This window comes from Gadus chalcogrammus, chromosome 1 (genome assembly GCF_026213295.1).
Source record: "Gadus chalcogrammus isolate NIFS_2021 chromosome 1, NIFS_Gcha_1.0, whole genome shotgun sequence".
In the NCBI taxonomy this organism is placed as follows: Eukaryota; Metazoa; Chordata; class Actinopteri; order Gadiformes; family Gadidae; genus Gadus; species Gadus chalcogrammus.
In genome coordinates this window covers 23,723,426-23,738,425 of record NC_079412.1, presented here as the reverse complement: position 1 = coordinate 23,738,425, position 15,000 = coordinate 23,723,426, and the positions used below count along the sequence as shown (strand labels likewise).

The 15,000-nt window shown below is 45.8% G+C and overlaps 2 protein-coding genes across 2 annotated transcripts in view; both read right to left on the bottom strand.

Moving 5' to 3' along the window:
* tmem115 (transmembrane protein 115) overlaps nt 1-1,656 on the bottom strand; it is a 7,849-nt gene extending 6,193 nt beyond the window's left edge. Inside the window, exon 1 of the mRNA XM_056597060.1 lies at nt 339-1,656. Within this exon, the coding sequence (XP_056453035.1) occupies nt 339-830 (492 nt within the window). The 5' untranslated portion in view covers nt 831-1,656. The remainder of the gene's footprint in view (nt 1-338) is intronic.
* A 328-nt stretch (nt 1,657-1,984) lies between these two features.
* Nucleotides 1,985-15,000, bottom strand: part of LOC130385342 (helicase ARIP4-like) — a 14,633-nt gene continuing 1,617 nt past the window's right edge. The window contains 15 exon segments of the mRNA XM_056593854.1: nt 1,985-6,280; nt 6,283-6,879; nt 7,044-7,133; nt 7,343-7,432; nt 7,849-8,045; nt 8,375-8,571; nt 9,211-9,386; nt 9,851-10,056; nt 10,463-10,562; nt 10,892-11,016; nt 11,138-11,256; nt 11,825-12,034; nt 12,800-12,977; nt 13,732-13,870; nt 14,268-14,471. Of these exon segments, the coding sequence (XP_056449829.1) occupies nt 5,775-6,280; nt 6,283-6,879; nt 7,044-7,133; nt 7,343-7,432; nt 7,849-8,045; nt 8,375-8,571; nt 9,211-9,386; nt 9,851-10,056; nt 10,463-10,562; nt 10,892-11,016; nt 11,138-11,256; nt 11,825-12,034; nt 12,800-12,977; nt 13,732-13,870; nt 14,268-14,471 (3,134 nt within the window). The 3' untranslated portion in view covers nt 1,985-5,774.

Sequence of the window (15,000 nt, the reverse complement as noted above, 5' to 3'; positions counted from 1 at the left end):
TGATTGACATAACAACCTACTAAGCTACCAGTTGGACTGTGCCAAGTGGTAAGCTGACCTTCCTAATACACCTGAGTGGACACTGAGAGAGAGAGTGACCATTAGCCAAATAATGGAAGGTTTCACCTCCCTTTTGACCCACGGTCAGTCTCTGGAGCTTGGCCACAATCGCCTGTTCAGGACGTTGGTAGTACAAACACACTACCAACTGCACTATCTTGTAATAACAGCAACAATGTAAATAGTGTTAACAAAGGCCCCGACCAGACAGATAATTCAGAAGGAAAAACCATCTCGCTCTATTGGGCTCCATCCTCACGGTTGCCACGGTGACTCACCTGTGGCACCCGGAGAACGGTGGTGTCGCCCATCGTCTGCTTCAGTGCCACCAGCACCCCTCCCAGGAAGGCCGCTGCCCCGTGGACGCGCACCGCAAACAGGAAGCCCAGGTCAAAGGTCGCCACGTAGGTGAGGAGGTACGAGAGTCCGGCCAGCACGCCGGCCGAGACGTTGACCACGGCGAAGAAGATCAGGAGCTCCAGCGCGCCCCACAGTGGCTCCAGCAGGCGCCCGCAGGCCATGACGGTGCCTATGCTGGCCGCCACGCCCCATATGTGCACCTCCACAACCCCGTGGGACGCAAGGGTCCAGACCCAGAAGTTAGGAGGGAAGAGGTATCCCGGGGTCACGCCAAGGGAGTACGGGGTGTCCACAGCCCATGACAGCAGGTAGAGGAGGAGCACCACCGCACTGATGGATTTCACCACCACGCTGGTGCTGGCCAAGGCGCCCAGGAAGTGTTGTCGCGCTACGGGCAGGTAGCGATTCATTGTGTGTGTGTTGGGTTGATCGGAGCTTGTTTCAGAAAAAGCAGAGGAGTAGTCTTTTGTATGTCAGAGGTGAAACACTATGACGTGGTGCTAATGACGGCATCAAAGTAAAATTTCCCCTTTTGGACTTCATTAGCCTCACGGTCTTGTAGATGATCTTACTTTGTCTCTCTCCAGTTTAGCCAGGGTTTGGCATTCTAAAGGGGTGAGCTATTGAGCATAACTCAACGCTAAGTTGACAGCTGTGTGGTGCTACTAGCTACAAGTTCACTAAAGTGAGAATTAATCACAGGTCTAGACGTAAAAGGCAAACCCGGACATTCAAAGCTAAACAAATCCACCAACTCCCCGTGGACAGTGTCTGGCTAGCGCTGACAGCTAGCTAGCTAGCTTCTGGTAGCTGTCAACACATGAGCCCGCTGACATGCAGTGGTAGAATGGGTTCAGTGTTGCTTTGGCTTTTTAGTTTATAACGCCACTGGTCATCGACCAAAGTAAATGACCAATACTCAAGTAATCCTGTGGCGTTATCTCGGCCCGAAGTCCACCGGTGGAGCCCGAGGGTTTCCAGAAGCTAGCAACAGGCCTTCAAAACAATGTATCAGCGTCTCGGGAAATCCTTACAGTCATCATACGACGAATTGGTATCTCGTCAACAGATCGCGTTTACGTTGTCGAGATTCTTGTTTTTTTGATAGGCGATCGCGGGAATCCAAAATTGTTCATATCTTCTCCTGTGGCACTGTTTGAGAAATCGCACGCCACTGAACACAAACTCACTTGCGCTATCTGCCACCGTCATCAACAATCAGGTGGCCAAACCCCGTCGAGTCACGCAGGGCTGTCTGCACCTGTGCATGCTGGGAAACGTCGTTTTAGCACCACGTCCCGTTGATTTCACTCGAGTATAAAATATCAGAACATTTAATAATATTAATATAGATATAATATATTGTTATGGAATAACAAGGATTTCCCCATTTTTGGCTTGGTTTGTTTATTCATATGATTTTCAACGTTTGTGTTTATTAGGTGTATGAACCATTGATGGTGTTTAACACTTAAAAAAGTAATCGTTATAGGCAAATTTGTTAGAGGTCTACTAGACTCTCATCCCAATCCCATGTCGAAAAAATATGATTTCAAATCTCGCACACAAATTTCTTCTCAGACATGCCGATTTTATTGCAACCACGATTATTTCAAACTTAATTTACATAACATGTGATTCAGAAAATAGACAAATAACCTTTGACCCGACAACATTGCAGAACAACACAACATCAACCTGATAGAGGTATCAGATAGACACATCACATTCAAACAAACATATTGCATCAAATTGCATGCTATGGTACTACACTATTACAGTAGGCTGTTGTGAACGTTCAAATTTATGTAAAATGTGTAGAGCTTCTCATTTTGCCCTTTTTTGTAAAAGTAGACATTCTACATCCCCTTGCAATGTTCAGAAATGTGGAAAGGCCCCCGGAATGTGCGCAGGCCTTTCCAGTCCCTGAAATTAATTCAGGGACTACAAGTTCATAGATACGTATATTTAGAACTCACTTCATTTTCTAAGGAGGTTTCTAACCGTTCAATAGCCTCTCTTAATCTCTAGTTGGAGAATCTCAAACCTAAAGGATTATCCTGATTCTAGATCAACACATAATGTGAATAATTGATATGGGACATATCTACAATCTTTGGACCAGACCAAGTCCACCAAGATGGGTCATGAATGTGAACGATATGGAAGTCAAAAATAGCTTACAACCGGCTTTAAATGTTAAGCTTTGCTAAAACTTGTACTGATAGGCACGCAACTCTCAACAGTCTGATGTAGTAAAAGTTGTGTGTGTGCCTGTGTTGTCTTAATCTGAATCCAAACATGTTTTTTTTTTCCATGGCCAGAAATTGGAAAATATTGACCTTGGGCTATTTTTGTCATACAGAACATGCTGATGAAAAACATGGACAGGTTTATGGAAACTACAACATATTTCCAACTTCATTTCAAAAAGCACTTTTATCTGTGTGTGCTTGTGTGTGTTTGTTTTGTCTAACATTTGCAGATGTAAGCTACTACAACTCAAAATACCAGTACCAGTATAATTCAGAACATATTTCCTTTTATTTACAAAACCCATTCGATGTCATACACATCCATCCCTCGACTGATCATGAACATGCTATAGCAGCCTTCACACAGAGCGGCTTCTACCATCCCCAGCTTAAAATGGAATTAAGACAGCTGCAGTAGTTTCCTCCGCTGAACGGATTAATATAAATAAATACGTAAAATTCAAGTAAAAAGCTGTGAGAAAAATAACGTGTTGTTGGTTCCGTAACCACTGAGCTGGCAACCACACAGTGGTTCCTCTCACTGAGAAACCTCCATGTGTATCGTATTTAGTTGAGTAGGCTGGTGCTTTATCCTTCAGCAAAGAGAATAAGGCCCACATTCAGGAAGAGACGGGGAAATGTAATACGGAAATCATAACAGGATGATCTTAAGTTTCGGTTTATCAAGCAAGTTTGTTTGCCGTGATGATATTTAATTTGTTCACATGCAGTTGATGAGTGAAAGAGTATTCTTGTAAGTTGTTGATAAATCTTTTTTGCTTTAACATACCCAGTCAGAGTAAATTTTCCCTTGCTTATATTAGAATGGAAGAAAATGCGTGAAGACAAAAGATTATGATACTAATAGCAGTGTTATTCTGTCATCCGGCATAATAAAATGTCACTACCCTCACCAGATTAATAAGAATCTAAATGGCACCCAACCCACATGTTCAAAGAAGGTTATATTTAACTGTCAAACATTAAAGATGCTAATGAGTGAATGAGTTTACATTCTGTTATCTGAGGTTTTGAGAAAAGGGTAGGTCCGCGAGCTCGTCACACATGCAAATAACGCCAACGAGAAATATCCAAAGCATCAACCGCAGCAATAGCAAAGACGAGAAACAAAGTACAAAAATACAAAAAAACGAATGAATAAATATGCACTAATCATGATACAGCATGACTGCCACAAACAAATACATTTGGTAAATTCAGACATTGGGGAAAAAAGGTAAACTCACATTTCAGTACATATCTCATGAACTCGAAATGAACTCGTTGTAGTAACTAGATATGCTTGTACCTCTACTTACTCCCAGTAACATCACAACTGCCACCATAACCCACTCTACAACATAAAACATATACATAATGCAGCGTAAACAGTATAACATGAAGGTGCACAGGAATACATATATGCGTGACTAATAAGTCACATACGTGACCTAATTAAAAAATATATATATTTACAAGCGACTTCTTTAGCTCCCCTGTGATCAGAGATGGTTGGCGCTTGTACTCTGTTAATAAAATGGTTACTTGGTCTGCAGAGTTACATGCACCTTCTTAGGCGCATTCAGATGAATTTAGTTTTTTTTCGGTATGACTACTTCCTTGAATATAACAATTTTGGTTTGATTTTCACAAATGATGAGATGAGCAAGGAAAACAAAAAGTACAAACAAGAACGCACAGACTGACTACACTTGACTATTAACAGATACCTGAATGAGCAGATGATGTACAGTAACACACAAGTATCTTTTTCTCGCTTTAGAACATTAAAAACATGCAACACTGTCACATAGAGCATGTTTGGGTGAAGGGATGCAAATTCTGGATTTATTTGGGGTATGAATTGATGACTTGAGGCTTCCGTGTGTTATGCATCATTATCGGTGCTGGCTACAGCAAAATCACGGGTGAGATTTAGGCCCAATCCCATTTCTACCCCTTACCCCTTCAAAACAAGGGGGAGGGGAAAGGGGAAGGGGTAAGGGGTAGAAATGGGATTGGGCCTCACTATGTGTCTCCCCAGGCCTCCACATCCTCACAGTTCACATTCAGAATGATCGAGGCAGAGGTCAAGGCATTGTTTTGTTGGCTGATGCCTCTGCTATCAAGGACGTAGCCGCACAGATACTCCGTCCGACTTCACGGGGACCTGGCTTTCGTAATCATCATTCGGCAATAACATTTACTTTTTTTTGAAAAATAAATTGTAAAAAAAGATTTTATAAATATACAAAATAAAGGGAAACGAAAAATAATCGGATCTCTGAAACGTCTGACGCCATAATAGAGGATGTGTTTTAAAAGACCGGGCTTAAAGGCGATTAAATAGGTTTACATTCGTAATTGAAGAGTTTTAAGGAAGGCTACATGGAACCCTTAGCTTAGCCCAAAGCCCTTTTAATGGTTGTCGCTAAACATCTTGGCCACCCTCTGCCCACAAATAACACAACAATACGACTGTCGTGGCAGTGCATTCATATATGCAATCGAATGCCATTCAAAATGTACTTCGTTTTTTCAAACTGCGTTAAGGTCAAAGAAATACTGAGAATCTACACTTGACGGTCACCAAACAAAACCATGACACCATGTGTTATAGATATATCACCACTAAACGGACATAACTACAGGCTAACCACAGAACTGTTAAAGGTTTTTTAACAAATCACTACATCAGTTATCTTATAGAGCCATTTACCGCACCATCAGCACTACTGTCTTCATAGACTCAGATACTTCTAAGTTTAGCAGCACATCTAGTGGCCATTTATGGGCACTACAGGCCAACACTCGGTAGTCAGTCCAGTGATAGTGTGTCCCGATTTTTCCATCTCTGCAGTGATCCATTCCATCTTCAGGTTTCGATTTTCCTTTTGTTGTGATAATCAGCATTGTGGCCAGATAGTCATTTTTAGTTCACAGCCCTCGAAGAGCAGCTGTCATTCTCCTTGTGAAGGAGCAATTTGAGCTGCCAACCCCGTGATGCCTTGCTAAAAGCATATAGGAAGTTCCCTCCTATTTTATAAGGGCTTCAAATCAACCGCACAATGTTTAAAGACCAATGTCACGTGACACATGTCACTGTCCAATCACCTCGATGACATCATTATCATCATCGTCTTCGGAGCTACCCGTGGCACTAAGATTCCCGCCATTCTTAACCAGCACTGTGCCCCGACGGCTGCTGAAATGGGCGGAGGGAGAGGAGGGGGACGGGGAAGATGAGGAAGAGCTTGAGGCGCTGCCGGGAGGGTACTTGGAGAGAAAGCTGGATCCGGCCGGGCCAGGGGTGGCAGCTGAGCCGGGGAGCCCATCGGGGTGCATCGCTCCTGGGTAAAGGCTGGCCAGGGACTGGGTGTAGGACAAGGGGTAGCCTGGAGGGAGCATCCCCGCCATGCCAGCCACGCTGGGGTTCATCATGAACGGAGGCAAGGCGCTTACACTAGAAGTGTCCATCTCCACTGACGGCGAAGAGGACACTGACGATGAGGCGCAGAAGACGCTGTCAGAGCAGGGAGTGGATAAGGCAGAGGAACACGGCACTGTCCCGGCACTGCCTGAACCAAACTTCTCAGGGTACATCATGCAGGTTCCCCCATTTGTCCGAGGAGATGCTGAAAGTAGGGAGGGGGAAAGGGGGAGTTTGTCCCCATGAGGAACGGGTGGCCCATGGACCCACTTAGCATCGCTGGGTTGAGGCTTAGTGGAGGGATCCCATAGCCTCCTGAGATTGGGAAACCTTGGGGAGCCAGCGAGGCTGAAGAATGCTTGTCTGGGACGGGCAGCTGGCTGGCTCGCTTATCCAGCGGCGGGGTTGTGGTCTTGCGTTTGCTGCTTGTTCTGAGGTCTTGACCCGTAGAGGCATCCATGCTAGGCTGTGCATTAGCCAAGGAGGCATTCGAGTGATGGTTAAGCATGCTAACCTTGGTCGTGGCAATGACGCCATTGTTGTCGTTGGTTTTAGCTTCTTTGGCGCTAGCAAGGTCGGTGCTAGTGGACGAGGCAGAGTCTGGCGCCATCTCCTGGGGGCCTGTGGTGCCTACAGCTGGTTCGTTAGCACGGAGCCCTGGGCCAACCGCGTAGCGCTGCAGCTCACTGATGATATCCTGGCCGTCGGGCGAGACCGGGGGGACTTCCACATTACCGCCATTGTTCGATACTTCCTCTGCTGGCTCTCGGGCATCTGAGCAAAATACAAGTAGAGAAACATTATAAGAATTTTGAGTTTTTATAAAGTCCTCCTGGCTACAGCACACCAGGCCACCAGGTCTCCAGTATGCATTGATCTTATTCTAGGGCGTGACCACATGATCTCTGAACCTCTCCATTTCAAAGATCTACCTTTACCTCGGGATGTAGAGAGGTCTTCAGCGCCCTTGAGCTTGTTGGCAGCCCTGATGGCATAGATGCGACCATCGCCGGTACGGATGTATGCACCTGACAATGGGACAGAGTGAAGAACGTTTGCTTGTGTCAAGAAATACACTATAATTTTGTTGCATATTTTTGTATCCTTGCAATCAAATGACCAGCAGCCACTCTGTATCAGTATTTTATTTTCTTAAGTTACCTGCGTAGATTTTAGTCAATCTTACTGTTCTTTTTAATTAATATTTAAAAACATGTTTCAGATGTCCAAGGCTAACCTTTGGTGCCCCTGATCACGTGAATGCTCTCCCCGGCACCGATCCGAGCCTGGACGTTTGCAGAGCTGTTGGTTCCAGGAATGACAATGTCTAAAAGAAAACAGAGCAATCGTATGAGAAGATGTACTGAACTGATCCCTAGAACTAAGCGTACTAACCAGTTCCTTACCACCAACCTCCTCCTTTAGGCAGACCATTATCAAGACTATTGTCTTGATAAGCCCTTCCGCAGGCCACTTCATAAGCTAACAGGTTGGAATGGCATGACTTTGACACAAGTGCCACAATTTACAGAAAAGCTTCTGTGTCATCGGAAAGAATAACTATGATAATATTAAACTCACCAAAAAATATTGATATTTTATTTCGTTTTTCAATTATCTTTATCTAACTTTTTTTTTAATCTATTTTTATTATACATTTCAAACTGACCACCTGCAGTACCCTTGTCGACCACAGGTTGGGGTAGACGGGTGCAAACAGTGTTTCAGCCAAGAACAACCTACCAGTGGTGGTGACGATCTTCTGCACAAACACCCCGGCCTTGTGTAGGTAGTTGATGGGGAAGCCCCCCAGGCTGCCCTCAGACGGATCGCTGGCTGTGGTGTCAGCCGGCGCCTGGCAAGGCATTGTGGGAGTTGGAGTCGACTGGACCGTCTGCACGTTAGCCACGGGTTTCTCCTCCATGCGGGGCGGGGGGCGCCTGGGCAGGGAGTGGGGGGAGTCAGATGACGCACTACTCCACTGACTACTTAAATTTCATGTGCACATTTATTATTTTCTCCCCACAGTTTTTGATTTGGTGATTGCTTTCAGGATGTTAAGAGAATTTCAACAACTATAATGCTTCAAAAATAAATCGCGTACCCTAGCTTTAATAACATGCATCCAAACCCTAATTCACTGCGTGTTGCTTCAGATAAGAGTGCTTTCTTGATAAATTCATAAAATAGTCCACTATCCACCTTTTCCAACACAACAATAATAACAACAAAAGGTCTTGCTGGGACTCGGGTGGGGACGGCGACTGACCAGTTCCTCTGGCTGAAGGCCGGTATGTTAGCGAGGCTCTGGTCGCTGGCCGGGTAGTAGTGGGCGTAGGAGGGCCGGGTGTAGGGCACGGAGGAACGCTTCTCCTCCTCATAGCCCTTCCTGGCGGCCTTCTTCTCCGCCGCGCTCAGCTTCGTCTCCCTGCGGTCCATCAGGAGGGACTCATGGGGGAATGGATGCTGAGGGACATGGATGGGGGAGGAGAGAGAGGGATGGGAGGAGAGAGGGAAGGTAGAGGGGAGGAAACAGAAAGGGATGGGGGAGGAGAGAGAGGGATGGGAGGAGAGAGGGAAGGAAACAGAAAGGGATGGGGGAGGAGAGAGAGGGATGGGAGGAGAGAGGGAAGGAAACAGAAAGGGATGGGGGAGGAGAGAGAGGGATGGGAGGAGAGAGGGAAGGAAACAGAAAGGGATGGGGGAGGAGAGAGAGGGATGGGAGGAGAGAGGGAAGGAAACAGAAAGGGATGGGGGAGGAGAGAGAGGGATGGGAGGAGAGAGGGGAGGAAACAGAAAGGGATGGGGGAGGAGAGAGAGGGATGGGAGGAGAGAGGGAAGGAAACAGAAAGGGATGGGGGGGGGGAGAGAGGGATGGAAGGAGAGAGGGAAGGTAAAGGGGAGGAAACAGGAAGGGATGGGGGAGGAGAGAGTGGAAATAGGAAAAGGTGTCAAAGAGAGAAGGCAGAGTGAATAAAATATATATTTTTTAGCTCTACATTTACCAGTTGTTGACGTTTGTTATGAACTTGGGGTAGAGACTTAGAGATCGTTCCAATAATGATGTGTGTGCAGGTGTGTGTGTCTGTGCGCTTCTCCACCCACCTTGGTGATGAGGTGGGGGTAGATGTGCAGGACCTTGTGGAGCACGTCCTCCATGGCGTCCCGCGGCTGCAGCTGGAGGCGGGCCGGCTCAGGCTCCTCCCCCACAAAGTGGAGAAGCGACTCCACCTCCCTCCGGGTGAAGTTCAGCACGGGGTTCAGGTCGTCCACCACCCGGTCTGACGGGGGGAGGGAGGGGGAGAGAGCGAGAGCGAGAGCGAGAGAGAGAGAGAGAGAGAGAGAGAGAGAGAGAGAGAGAGAGAGAGAGAGAGAGAGAGAGATACAGGGAGGGATTACATTTAGCAGACGCTTTTATCCAAAACTTCATGTGAGTTAGGAATGACAATGTCCTAAAAATACCAAATACCTTCTTTAAAATCTTCCATCGCTCAGTATAGTACTTATATATCATTTATGTTTGGACTACCTAGGTGATGTCCTTTGCCTCTTCATAATAATTCCTTTTAAATCAGTATCCACCCTATTATTATTCGGTACATTTAAGAATAGAATATAGTATATTTTGTTTGACCAGTAAAGCTTTAGCACGGCGTGTATTGACACAGTTTGGGTCAGGCCAACTACCGTTGCTATCTGTAAAGCTAACGCCTAGCCTCCCAGCCGCGTGTGAGCGGGATCTCACCAGACATGCTCTGCTTGGAGATCTGCCGGTCGTAGATCTTCCTCTCCAGGGTGTAGTCGCACACCAGCCGGTAGATGTGGCAGGGCTTGCGCTGGCCGTAGCGGTACACGCGGCACACGGCCTGGGCGTCGTGGCACGGGTTCCACGAGGCGTCGAACACCACCACGCGGTTGGCCCCGATCAGGTTCACCCCCAGACAGCCCGCTCTGCAGCCGCCGAGAGGAGGGGTAGGGGGAGGTCCGTAAAAGTTGGTGTACATTGTGTTGATGATTTATTTTATATTATCTGTATTCTTGTGTATTGATATACACAACAGGATACACTAGTGTTTCTGGCTTTGGAATCTTCCTGAAACTCTTTATGTCAGATTATGGTGATGTAGGCGAATATTATTAAACTTAAGTGTTTATTTTAGAATTTCTTGTGTGTGTGTGTGTGTGTGTGTTTATTTATTGTGTGTGTGTATTTTCTATTTTGGTTTGTGTGTGTGTGTGTGTGTGTGTGTGTGTGTGTGTGTGCGTGCGTGCGTGCGTGCGTGCGTGCGTGCGTGCGTGTGTGCGTGTGATGGTGTCAGTGTATGTGTGCATGTGGGTGTGGGTGTGGGATACCTACCTTGTGGAGAGCAGGAAGACCCAGGCTGAAGTGTTTGAAGGCTCATTGAACTGGTTAATCAACCGCTCCCTCTCTGATGCAGTGGTGCTACCATCCAGCCCTGGAAAACACACACACACACACACACACACACACACACACACACACACACACACACACACACACACACACACACACACACACACACACACACACACACACAATCTCATCAATAAAAACGTATTGTCTTGTAAAACGTTACATTGCAGAGCGTCTACCCAGTTACAGACCACACATTGGCCTAGGAGTCACAATCTTAATAAACTCAGTTATAATGTACTACACTATCCAAGCCACTAGAGGGAGCTCAAGACCCACAACACAAAAACAAGGAGCCAACTCAAAATGAATGATGATATATAGGACATGCACAGAGAGTTTGACCCGTACTGTAGTAGTTGAGGTTGCGGACCCAGTTCTGATTTGTTCCCTCCGATCCTGAGGATTTTGAGGAGGGGTGGACTGGTCTCTTGGCCAGGAAGTCCTCAATCACCGTGAGTGTCGACAAACTCTGACTGCAGAAGAAGAAAGCACAGGTACGTGTACAGTGACGACGAGGATCTCAGAATCACAACACTTCCATACTCGAGTAGAAGGTTGATGGTTTTCACACTAATTTCCCTCTATTTTTTCTACCTGAAGACAAGCATCTTGTCCCCCTTCCTGACGCTCTCCTCGATCAGGTGGAAGAGGAGCAGCATCTTGGCCGAGTTCTCCAGCAGCCCGGGAACGTAGTCGGCCATCAGCTCCTTCGCCTGAGAGAGAGAGAGAGAGAGAGAGAGAGAGAGAGAGAGAGAGAGAGAGAGAGAGAGAGAGAGAGAGAGAGAAAAGGAACAGAGAGAAACAATACATTTATATTGATAAAGTGAAAGCCGTCTTTTACTGACATCTTAGTTCATCACTTAATTTTGGTCCTAATTAGAAAATATGAATAGTGATTGGTTAACTGAATCAAACAAGCACACAATGATTACTTTGTGCCGCAGCTTCACATATCTTACTTAATTGAATCCGTTTTTACATGAAGTTAATTTATCCTCCCAACAACCTAATTTCCTGTAATTATTAGGGATAGTATGGGCTTAACTACTCCGGTGAATCACAATTAAATAAAATACCTATGAAGTCAATTGTCTATTCTCTGTTGCATGGCAACACAGAGTTTAGTTTTGGTGAAGAATTTAATATAACTTTCAACCCACGCTAATGTCAAGCAATGTTCAGCTGGGAAAGTTCAGAAGGTAAATTTAGAATGTACTAAAAGTAAAAAAAAAAACGATTTGAATTAAGAAGTGGATAAAAAAAAAGAAGTCATCTACTTACCCATTCATAAGTGATAACCTGATTGGCCTTCTCCTGCAGCTGGGTGAGACTCAGCCCTCCAATGGGGATGGGGTTCTCCGTGGGCCTGCCCTTGGGATTGGCTGGGTTGTGGCAGCGGGCGGAGGCGATGTCGTCCATGTCTAAGTCTTGTTCGTTGGCGGGGTTCTCCTTCTTCAAGGCCTCATAAAGAATATCCGGATGGTTCCAGATCTTGGTGAGGTAGTAGAGACAGCGTCAGCGTTTGGGGAAACCATCTTTCAGCCTCAAAACTGTCCAAACTATGACCAATGGATTAAGGGAAAGCTCTCATGCATGTCATTGTAACAAGCGTGTAATGACACCGTAACCAATCGCTTAGTTTCTCTGGTGCCACTTTGATTAAAAAAAAAGCCCACAAGGCAGAGAGATGCTACAGCCAACCGATTACATGTGTTGTTCTTACAACAAAGTTGTGACCATTATGTCAGGGATAATGTAAAGCGAGCGCGTCATTGCATGATTGAGGATAAACCCAAACTTATTATCCCGGTTTATTCGGGATAACGATTACTTTTTCTTTCTGTACATCATCAAGCCTATTCCACAGCTATTTACTCAGTAAATAAACATTTTTTTTTTTGGATTTTAACCGCGTATTCTTTTTCCGGTTAGATGCTATGGGTGGAAATACTGTTCATAGCAACAGTCTGTTATTGATAGCATTTCTCTACTATTCAGAAATAACATACTGCAAAATCACAGACCTTGACCAATCACAATCAATTATTTTACCGTGCATAAAAGCACTAATAACAATGAACCTCCATTACCCTCTTCTTGCTTTTTCCGATTTCCAATTTCGACAAGGCTATTTACTCTTTTGTCGCTACTACAATTCCAACGTGTGCTTTGACCGTTTCTCAGCCTCACTCCTAAAACCCTTTAGAATTGAACTGTCTGCATAATGAAATAATTGCTAGCATGGCGGCGGCTAACCTTGCAGCAGACGCTGAAGGCCTTGAGGGGGTTGAGGCTGAGCCAGCCCGAGTTGCCGGCCTCCGTGAAGCGGTTCATGAACTCGGTGTACAGCACCCTCTGCAGGGGGGACAGCCGAACCAGGATCACATGCTCCTCCTTGGACGGCAGTTGGTCCCTCAGGACGTCGTGGCCACGTCTTGGAACAAAAATAATGGATTTGTCCACAGTTTTTCGTTTGTTTGTTTGTTTGTTAGTATTTTGCAGTTCAACAGAGCTGTGATGCAAACGACAAGGGATAAGATAAATGGTGAGTGAAAGAATTTCCACGGTTGTTAGTTTGCTAGCTAACAACTAGCTAGTTAGTTTTTAGTTAGCTAGTTGTTAACTAGCTAGCTAACAACTAGAGAGAGAGAGCGAGAGACAGACAGCGAGAGAGAGGCTGGAAGGTACTATAATAAGAAAATAAGGAAGGAGACTTGAGAGAGACTTATAGAACATGTACCAGACTGGAAAATGGTCATCAGAAGAAAGAGACTGATTGAGGAGAAGGAAACAGACAGTTGGTTGTTAGCTAGCTAGCTCATTTGTTCATTTGTTCATTTGAGGCCTTTCCCTCAGGCCGGAGACTAAGAGTCCCTCTTTCTAAGTCCAATAGGTCAAAGAACTCTTTTATTCCTAGCGCAATTCGTTTGCTAAATTTGCACAATTCTTTGCACATACCTGTAAATGTATTTGAATCAGATGACTAGATAAGTATGACAGTTTTTTTTTTTTTAATTATTAGCCCGTGTCTATCTCCTTGTTGTGTGTCCTTGTGTATATTGTGTTTTTATGTTTTTATGTTTTTATGTGTACCTGACTGCAAGACAAGTTTCCCTTTTTGGGACAATAAAGTTAAACTGAACTGAACTGAACTGAGCTAACAACTAGCGGTGAGCAATCAGACTGACCTCTGTACAAAGCCCGCCAGTAGGCTGTGTAGAACATGGCTCCTGTATCTCATCAGCTGCAGGTCCTGGGCCGTGCTGTCCACACACTGCCCGTTAAGAATCGGACGCTCAAACATGTTGCTAAACTCCTGGCGTGTGCCTGTTCAAATAAGCAACAAGAAGAAACGATTAGATGCAATACCTTTTGTTCATTCATTTCTGATTGGGTTATGCCTTCAAATGCGCTTTTCCGCATTTCAGAAAGGTAATCAAACAAATTAACAACAAGAAGGGTCGGCAGTAGCTCAGGAGGTTGAGCGGGTTGCCTGGCAACCGCAAGGCTGCTAGTTTGATCCCTGGCTCCGCCGTGAATGTCTGCATGAATGGGTGAATGTCAGCCAATATTGTAAAGCACTTTGGATAAAAGCGCTATGTAAATGCAGTCCGTTTACCAATTAAGAGACATAATCAGACGAATTAACAAAAGAGAATAGTTTGTCGTTCAACAGTGAAATGGTTTTATAATTAAAACACCACCAATTTCCCCTCCCCCTCACCCAGGAAGTCGGGCCTGACGAAGTCCACCATGCACCAGTACTCGATGAGGTTGTTCTGCAGCGGGTAGCCGGTCAGGACCACCCGCCGCCGGGTGCGGATGTTCTTCAGCGCCTGGGAGGTGCTGGCGTGGCAGTTCTTAATCCGGTGGCCCTCGTCACAGACCACCACGTCCGGGCCGGGCCAGGACAACGCCCGCTCCACACCTGGACAGGAGGGAGGACATTATACTGAATGTGTCTGTCCTCCTCTTCTGTCGGTTTCCTTCTCCTCAATCAGTCTTTTCCTTGTGATGACCATTTTTCAGTCAGGTACTACTATATGGTACTACTATACTACTATAAATCTCTCTCAAGTCATCCTTTCTTATTTTCCTATTCTAGAACCCTCCAGTCTTCCCTTCTCTCTCTCTCTCTCTCTCTCTCTCTCTCTCTGTCTCTCTGTCTCTCTCTCTGTGTGTCTCTCTCTCTCTCCCCCCTCTCTCTCCCTCTCTCTGTCTCTCTCTCTGTGTCTCTCTCTCTCTCTCTCCCACCCCTCTCTCTCTTTCTCTCTGTCTCTGTCTCTCTCTCCCCCCCCCCCCCTCTCTCTCTCTCTCTCTCTCTCTCTCTCTCTCTCTCTCTCTCTCTCTGTCTCTCTCTCTGTCTCTCTCTCTCTCCCTCTCTCTCTCTCTCTCTCTCTCTCTCTCTCTCTCTCTCTCTCTCTCTGTCTCTCTGTCTCTCTCTCCCCCCCCTCTCT